A 9,652-nucleotide genomic window follows, 5' to 3' on the forward strand; every position below is an offset into this window, starting at 1 on the left:
ATCTACCACGCACATGTGGATGGTGCAGTTGAGTCCTGGTTGTAGCTTCAATGAGTGAAAACTTGTGGTTGTAAAATTCCAGAGCTAGCTTAGCTCTCAGGAGAGTTTCGGTCAGTTCTTAACTAACGAAGTAGTAAGGAAGACACTGACCGAGACTCTCCGAAGCCACACTAGACTCTGCGACGATACACTCACTAATGCCAGCACCAGTACGGCTCGGTGTCCGTGACAGTGCAGTAGTCTCTGCTGTCTTCATCTTTGGCAAAAATAAACAGTCACAGAAGAATTAGAGCACAGTGCATGTGTGTATTCTGAGCTAGAAAGAAGCGACGTAGTTTCGTTGCTACTTCCTAAGGACTTGACGACGTGTGATCTATCGCTCCCGCCAACAGCAACAGAGATAATGTGCACCTCGTAGCCGACACCTGAGGTCAACGACGAGAGCGACACATCACCTTGTGCTTCTTGGTCCCGGGCCTCATTTAACCAAAGTTCCTTTCTTGGTCGTCAAGAGTTCGTAGAGCCTGTACGGTTTGAGCTTCTGTGGACTCGACGTCAAGGCCAGAGTATAAATTAAAGTGCTAGCACAGGTAAAACAAATAGTATACTACCTTGCTTACAGCTTGAGATAGTCGTTTACGCTGCCAAGACATGTATCAATCATTTTACCGATGCCGCCAGGCTCAATGCGCGGTTAGTTTCCTTCGTTTATTATATACATGACCAGTTCCATTTAACAGTGCTTTTATACCATATGAGGTAGGTACTCCTTAGAGCAATCTCCGCACCATCTTTTGCAGTAAAGAGTGTGACGTAATGCACTTCCAGAAGATAAGCCCGACCTGACCGATCCACGGAGCTTATGGAGGCCATGTCGTCAAGCCACCTGTCGCCACACATACGCACGGTCATCAATTGGAAAGTGGACGAGCTTCTACGAACAATTTCACATGTTTCTTTGCTGAAGCATGTGGAGTGTTGCTCTGTAAACTGCACACTTATATATAGTAAAGGGAACTCATAAAATATCAATTTAAAATATCACTTTTATGAGTCCATGTACTATATTAGAAACGAATTAGTACTTAAAGATAATTTACAGAATTATAATATTACGAAGCCAAGCAGGATAAATCTATCGAATCGGTAAATTATCCTTCAGCAGATACCAAGGATATTGCCGCAACTTCGGCCAGGTTTAGTAAAGCACAGTCTCTTCGGCTTGCAGCAGTACGCAGAGACAGTGTGGGACGATGCTTAGAACTTGCTTGCGAATATTGCTAACGTGCTAAATATTTATTCGAGAATCTAAGCAAGTTATGTACCGGGAGAAAAAAGTCAAAGATGTATGGTCTGGCAAGGCACAGTGACTAACAAGGCTTCTTTACATGTTAAATCACCAAAGCCATTGTTGGCAATAGTGTAAGATAATCTTTGTCCAGTGCCCAATTGGTCTTGATCAGTTTGCACCCGTGGAAAATACAACCTTCCAAGCTCTAGCAGCTGATGAATGAGGCAAACTCGCAGGATCCGCATGCATTACCACCTCTTCGGCTGGGAACCGAATGGAGACCACGCACTTTACGCGGTTGCGGTTGCTGTGGAGTCCCCGTGCACTCTTGCCTTTCCGTTTTTGCAGTCTCATTCTCAATCTTGCGTCCAAGAGATCAACCGAAAGGAAACCCCACCCAGCATCGGCACTGACCTTCGTGTGGCCGGTCGGTACTTCATCGGTCAAGTAACACTCCACCATGTTGACGGACGAAAGTTTCGACGGCCAACTTTGCGAGGAGGTGACTATTGTACATGTTAAACGGTTCATGGATACATGTACCCATGTTCGCAAGTGCATGTTTGAAAACTTTTTTTCTCTGTTCACTTGTATGTGCTTCTTCAACTCTGGTCAGCCAGCTACGACCGTCTAGCAGCTCTTCTTCTCTCCACTGTCCTCATCTTATGCGCGCTGATGGTCCACGAGCATGAGACTGGCCACGAACGTCATCATCATCTTGGGCTTGACCTCCACGATGTCCTCGTACGTCAGGAAGACCGTGGCGCCGATCTTCTGCGCGCAGCTGATGGCGTACTTGGCGTTGCTGGCCTTGGCGTCGTCCGTCTTGTCCTGCGAGACCATGTCCCAGTTCACCGCACGCGGCTCCACAGCGTGCACCAAGTCCAGTAGATACAGCCCGTCGGACAGCGTGGGGTCCCGGAACGCCACGATGTTGCCCTTGGCCCGTCCGCTCTGCTGCACCTTGTTGTTGGCCCAGCCGATGATGTCCTTGTCGGTGATCTCGCCTCGCCCGGCCGCCAGCTTGCTCAAGATCTTGAGCTGCTGATAGCGCATACTCTGCCACACAATGGACAGGATCATTTTCTTGGCGCCTTCGAAGATGTCGGCGCCTCCGACGTTCACCAACGAGAACTTAAGCTGCTTGCCCAGTACGACGCAGTAGTTGCAGTTCTCCACCTGCTTGAACTTGTTGGGCGCCACCAGGTTGACCTTGTTCCAGCTCACCAGGCCCTTCTGGATCTTGTCCAGCACCTTGAGCAGCTTCATGCCGTCGCTCAAGTCCGAGTACAAGTGGTTGACGTACACGTCGTCGATGGCCAGCGAGTTGATCCACAGACGGAAGACCCGCTCTTCCCGCGTGTCGCCCACGTCGTCGTACAGAATCTCCTCCAGTTGCTTCACCTCCTCTTCGACCACATCCAACGCTGGGCACGTGTTGAACAGCTGCGCCACGAACGACATGTTGAGCTTCGGGTTGCCGCTCGTGATGTCGCGAGGCTTGATGAACGTCTCGACCTGGAGCCGACGCGCGTTCTGGATCACGTGGGCGGCGCGTTCCTCCGGGACGGACTCGGCGCACACATCGCAGTGCTGAGGCGCGATATGATGCAGTAGCACACTGTACGCCGTCGCATCCTGCACGTCGGAGCTGAAGTTCGTCACCTTCTTCCTATGCCCAGCAGCCTGAAGATGGTAGTTCATCCACCGCAGCAGAATCTGGTCCGGCGGGAGCTTCATGAACGCCTCCAACGTCTCTCCATCCAGCAGCAGACGCATCAGCTCTGGGTGGTTCTTGAGGTTGATACTCGACGTGAGTTGGATCTTGATAATCTGCCACACCAGACCCAAGACGAGGATGGGTTTGCCCTCGATCAGGTCGTCCGGACCGATGTTCACCACACTGCAGCCGATACTCTTGGCGGCGTTGATGCACAGGTTCTGGTTCTCCGTCTTCTGGTACACGTTGAGCTCTCTCGCGCGCTTGACAACGTTCAGCGCGCGCTCATCGATCGTCTCGGGCACAGCGCGGTTGAGGAGTTTGCAGAGCAGCACTCCGTCGCACACAGCTCGGAACAGCCCCGCGTCCATGCTGATAGGCATCAGCGACGCCACATCTCTGTCTGCTTGCAGCGTGTTGTTGATATGCTCGGTGAAGGCAGCCGTCTCTTCCTCCGAGTACGAGTGGAGACCGCCTGCAGTGCCCTTGACCTCGTGGATTGTTGAGTTGTACTGCGCCGCTGCACTGGCACGACGCTGTAGCACACTCAACGTGTGTGCGTCGACGCCACCCACGTACTCCGCTACAGGTGACGGTGGGGCGGCCGTCGGCTTCACGGGAGAACGAGGAGGCGTACGAACTACTGGAGGAGGCGGTGGCGTGTTGGCTGCAGGCGGCCACTGAGCGCGTTTGGGGGCTTCTGAAGGAGAAGAAGCGACGGGAGCAGGAGAGGGAGAGCTAGGAGGCCATTGGGGCTTCGTAGATCCGTTTCCAGCCGGTGGCCAGTGAGGCTTCGAGGATACAGGGCTCTTCGGAGGTTTAGATACAGGGCTCTTGGGTGCGCTAGGTGAGGTCCCTGCAGGAGGCCACTGAGATTTCGTGGGGCTCATATCGCCAGCGGGCGGCCACTTTGCAGTTGCAGTAGAAGAAACAGGCGCAGAAGGTGTAGGTGCAGACACAGCAGGCGGCGTTGAGTCGCTGGGTCCAGGCGGCCATCGCGGCTTTGCATGTGTGGGCGGCGCATTTGAAGGTGCAGACTGTGGAGCTGACGATGGTGTGTGTCCCCATGACGTAGCTTGGTTGGCAGCAGGTGGCCATTGTGGCTTGCTTGCAACAGGCGCTGCAGTCGCTACTGGGGTCGTGGGGGTTCCTACAGGTGGCCATTGCGCTTTCTGAGCGAAAACTGGTGCTTGTGGTGTCGGCTCAGGCATCTGATTGGTTGTCTTTTGACTAGAAAAGAACGGCGTTGTCTCCACAGTCGCTGTGGGCTCAGGAGTAGCCGATGCGGGGGTCTGCACAACCTGTGCGACGGGTGTAGGGGCCACTGATGCGTGACCCATGAGCAGCGCGGGGTCTAGAGCGATGGCTCCATTGCGGAAATCATGCACAAGTTCCAAGAACTCCTGGAATGTGATCTGTTCGGGTCTAGTGAGCTTCGTTTGTTGCAGCATGACTGTAGTCTGATTGGGCGTCACATTCTCGCCCAGCTTCTGCAGTACCGTGTGCAGCTCAGATACGGGCACAGCTGCAGCATAGTCGCGGTCGTGCTCCTTGAACACGCGCTTGAGCTCGTGGATCTCCTTGGGCGAGAACTTTTGCAGGAAGACGGACGACACCTGGTAGCTCATGGGCGTCTTTGGGGCTTCTCTTTGGGGTGTGACAGTGACGCCGTCGCAGCTTCAAGGGGGGACCATTGAAAGCGATAATGCTGGGCAATATCGGATCGGAAAGGGATTACGGATTCGATTTTTTGTGACGCAACATAAGCGCAACATTATGGCAACTTGTCACTGTGTTGCTCATCAAGCTTGAAGTGGATTGCGCTCTTATGCTCTTCAGGTGTCGTCTGTCCGGAAAAGGCATTTTACAGAGACCTCCTAGGGCGTGCGCAAGACAGAAAAGAGCATTATGTTGGTGTTCTGAGACCTGGACCGGGACTGGTGGTGGAGGGCTCTGCGCAGCTGAAGGTTTGGTCGCGACATTTGGAGTGGCTACCGTACAAGCAACATGGCTTGATGACGCCTTGGACTTGGTGACATAGCCCAGCGGTGTTGATAGTACGATAAATGTGCAGTGGAGAAACGGTGAAAAGTGCTGCAGTATATGCTTTTTCAATCTCAGCAATTTTACAATAAGCATTGGCGCATTTGTCTGCGCTGTACTGCAGGGTCTCATTGTCACGGTGCTGATCGGAATGAACCCATGCGTCCAACGGTGTCAACAATCTTGACATGAATCGCGACGACAATCTTCGCTTCAACTGGCCAATGTTGATCAGCGAATGTACAATAGAACCTCGCCTAATTCCAGAGGATATCTTGGTACTAGTGAGGTCACCCCCCGTGTTGAAATTGATAAGCCCGGAGTTTTGCTGTGATGTATTACGTTTAATAGATTTACTAAACTCAATTTTGACGACGACGCGGTGGTTAATCTCACCAATATTTATCGGCGCTGCTGTGAGCAAAGCTTGTCTAGCACTAGCGATGGCACGTCTGCACCTCGGCGGGAGACTGCGATCCGAGCACAAGCGGGGATGCAGACGTTCAAGTCGTCCAGTAGATCACTAGTGCTACGTCCGACCTGGCAACTTTTTATGTTTTGCCATCGAGTACGTACAGCCTCCCTGCTGTTCGAGACCAATCACGTGCATTATAGCTACTACGACACCAATTGTGAGGATACCGTGACGTGATGAATCTACAGCACCGGTTCTGATAACTTCGGAGAAATAACATGCGTACATGCACCCAAGTGTGAAGCATGGAACGTTCTTGGTGTTCGCTGACAATGGGTCCAAATTATAAAATAAGAGCTGCTGACCATTCACGACTCTCCTAATTCGCGGCCACTTTGACTTTTCCTTCGTCAGCCTTAAGTTTCCAGTGAATACAATGCTTATGATGCGTCATGCGAGTCCGTGGCTTCGAGTTGTGAAAGCTGCGACTCCAATGCCCCATTCTACTGTAGTATATTACTCGCAAGACGTGCACTTCTACAGAAACTAACGCAACTCACGAGCGTAGCTGCCGCGTATTCCAGTAGTCCACATTGCGCAGGTAGCGCCTTGGACAGCAGCGCCAATTCCGTCGCGGTGCTTGCATGGTCCTCGTTCAGGAGCCACAGCTCAATGCCCCAGACTGTGAGTACGAAGGCACCAACCTGGGACCCGGAGCGTCTTAGCCGTAGACGCTCGTCCTAATACCACTTTACTCATACAATACTTCAAATGATATGGGTGTGGGGGATTTTAACCACGGATTCTTTGTCATAACAGTTGTTAATTGCTACGGTAAACTTTTATTTGATCATCATCACATAAATGGTCAGTTGATCAAATCCCTTGACCCTGACGAAAGTTGATCAAATCTGAAGTTGACTTGAAATTGTTTTCATGCAAGTCCTTCTACATGCATTTCTAAATATTCAGAAAAGTGTAGTATCTTTACTACTCTACGTAATCTACGCGTTCGTCGTTACGGTGTCTTAAATCAAATGTAAACTTATAGGTCTATTAATTCCTTAATTGACCCCAATTCCTCAACCTATTGCTATTCTTACGGTTGTGCTCAGACCGAAGCAAAAGAGGAAGTGAGGAGCTAGTCCTCTCTTCCTACCCACCATGCTTCCTCTCCTCATCGCACTTAGTGTGTGCCTCGATTATAGAGGGGCTCCACCGGTCAGAGTACCGTTGACTACATAGACACTTCAATAGGCATAGTAGAGCCCAGGGCCGCCGAAAAATAAATGGCACTTACAGTAATGGTCATAAATATTATCACATTATTTATGAGTCGTGAAAAGTAGTAGATCATAATTTATGCCACCAAGGTACTATTTTCATGCATAATTTATGAGAAGGTACACTTCTTACTTAGGTTAGTATGCGGAAAAGCTTACCTTCGGTTAGCCTCTCCGAACCAATCATATATTCAAACATCTATCCGACACACTGCCTCCTCACTTTCCAATTTTCTACTTCTCCTACAAGCTCTACACCTCATGCTAGCTACGCCTCGTCCCCGGTCAACTTTCTCCAACGCCCAGATTGTGGCGTACTTCTACTCACCGTGTCGTGACCAGTACGATGAGCTTGTGCCGGAGTACGTTCGCTGCCGCTGCGGTAAGCCTACTGGCCTACAGCCTATTACGCTTTAAATGATCCTATTTCTACGAGAAAACTCGCGCTTTTGGGATGTTTCTACTGTAGATCAACTCCTGTAGCCCATAACGCGCTAATCAATACAAGTACGAGTCGATCACCATAATTGATTTATCACTAGCAGATATGACATTATTTATGAAGTCGATTTCTAGACAACGTCACATTATTTATGATCACACTGAGCCTTCCATTCATATAAATATCATAATCGGCGGCTCTACTAGAGCCCATACACCTTATATTAATATGTGTCACCCGGTACTATCAAGCTCATACGGGATTGCCTGTCGCATCCCCTTAGTGCTGGCTCCAGTGCCGGGCTCAACACGGTGTCTGCACTTTCTCCGTGCTCCACAGGGACAGGGAGATCTAGTAGCTCAGGAGCTCGACGTTGCCGTTTCTTCGCTCGGGACTTTGACATAACCTCAATTCGTTTGACATAGCGCTTCGACAGAGCTTGGATTATGCTGACAAATGATGGTAGAGAAGGGTGTGGAACTGTTAGCTCCGCATTTATCTCGCGGTTAAAACAATCTAAAGGATTATTAGTACGACTTACCATAGCAGCATCCACCTCAAGAACATTCCAAAACCTAGGTGTGAATGTCTTCAGTCACGTTGTACGAAAATACGACCAAAACCGCTTCCACAGCACGTCCGAATACCGAATGCTCTTGGCCACACACGTGTCTCTTATCTTGCCTTGCACAAATTTGATGTCTTCGTCTTTGATCTTCTCGTGCGAAATGACAGTCAGCATATCCAATTAGCCCTTACTCATTGCAATGACGACCTCACCTTCAGGGAGGCTTAGTGCCTTCATCTTCCTTCGGCAGGCCTGCTTAAATTATACGTAGCAGCCGACGATATCTGCATCTGGAAATTGAACTTGTGCTGCCTTTTGCAATCCAACCTCAAAGTCGCAGACCACCATGCTCGGCTCGATTTTGTCGTCTGCAGCGACATTGACAGCCTCCATCAAATGCCAGTACGTAACTTGGGTCTTTGACGTGCACAATGTATAAAATACAGGGACGAATAGGTCCGTTGCATTATCAAAAACGATCATTACCACGCACTGGTAGAATGGGAGCGGGACGCACCTGAATGTTCCGTTGAGAAACAACGTAGTCTGTTTGTACTTCAGTAGCTTGATCAGATCAGGATAACCCCAACCGACTAAGCGCTCTAGTGTTGTTCCATTCATATAGGACCTGTAAAATTGAAAGAATGGCTGTGTGGTCCCCGATACCAGTGACAGCGGCGGAACCTCCACAATACCATGCAAATCTGCACTAAAGTGAGCACGTCTCACTCGGTAAACTCGCTGGAGGACTTGCTCACGTGTAAGTTCGAATTGCACCAGTGTTACTTCCTCAGGGTAGAAGCCGCTGTGAATCTGCTTCCGGATTCGCTCCGCCGTCAGGTCCATTCGAGTGATAGCCATCACATCAGTGGCCTCCTCCATGTCTTCGGTAACATTTACTCCAGGTAATTTCACTCTACGCCGGTCGCAAGAATGTTCACCACGAAATTAATACTCATTTGTCTTGATATCGAAATGTAACTTTTCCTTGCATTTTGTACTCCGGTAGGAACTCCACCTGCACGAAATCTTAACTTCCGATTTATGGTAACCCGTAAATGCGTGACCAGCTGCATGGACAACAGGGCGACGGTGATGATGAACGCTGTTCGCTGGAACATGCAGTGGAATACCTTCAGCGGCTTCTCCGTCTGCAGCATGCCCAGTAGAAGGTGAAGTTGATATGGCACACTGGTGATCGCCTTCTCTACTAAAAAACTGGAGGTGATCCCCTTAAGCTGCAAGAAAAACGCTTGCTGCAGGCATCGCTAGAGTCTCGTTGAGGAGTTGGGCTTCTTCCCCGAGCTGCCCGTTGTCGAGGACTGCAATCGCGCCGAGTGTAAGGACTACAGCGACGACTTGTGCTTCGGCGTCGACTCGACCAGCTCACGTAACTTGAGCTTTTCCGACGACTCCGTCTCTGATCATGTCCAACGGTACGCTGAGGACTTCGGCTGTAGCGGCAATGCGAAGAGCGCCAAGACAAACTTGTGCCGCGCCAGCGACTTTCACGGTGTTGTACAGAAGAGATCTGGTGCCTTGGGCTATATCCTCGGAGAGAAGTGCGCTGACGACTTGTACTGCGGTCGCCACCGCGAGTGCGCCGCCGACTTGGGCTTGGACTGCGACCGCAACCACAACTCCGCCAGCGACGTGGGCTTGGGCTGCGACTGCGACCACGACCATGACTGCGCCGACGACTTGGACTGTGCTCGCGATTGGACAAGTGACGACGACGTGAACTACGGCCACGACCAGCAGAGTCTTGATGGCGTGGACCGCTGCAGTGGTCGTCGACACGCCAACGGCTTGGACTGCGGCAGGAACGAGGCTTACTCCCGCGACGTAACATACGTCGCGAAGCTGAGACGCTCTGAGAGATTGGGTTTC

At 50.8% G+C, this 9,652-nt stretch overlaps 1 protein-coding gene across 1 annotated transcript; it reads right to left on the bottom strand.

Annotated features, from left to right (window-relative positions):
- Positions 1 to 1,954: 1,954 nt before the first annotated feature.
- On the bottom strand, positions 1,955 to 4,649 carry PITG_13103 (fimbrin-like protein; the record flags this gene model as incomplete). The annotated part of the gene is made up of 1 exon (XM_002900585.1): positions 1,955 to 4,649. One exon carries the CDS (start codon positions 4,637 to 4,639, stop codon positions 1,955 to 1,957), a length of 2,685 nt encoding a protein of 894 aa, XP_002900631.1.
- Positions 4,650 to 9,652: the final 5,003 nt, after the last annotated feature.

Source organism: Phytophthora infestans, genomic scaffold (genome assembly GCF_000142945.1).
Source record: "Phytophthora infestans T30-4 supercont1.25 genomic scaffold, whole genome shotgun sequence".
Classification (NCBI taxonomy): Eukaryota; Oomycota; class Peronosporomycetes; order Peronosporales; family Peronosporaceae; genus Phytophthora; species Phytophthora infestans.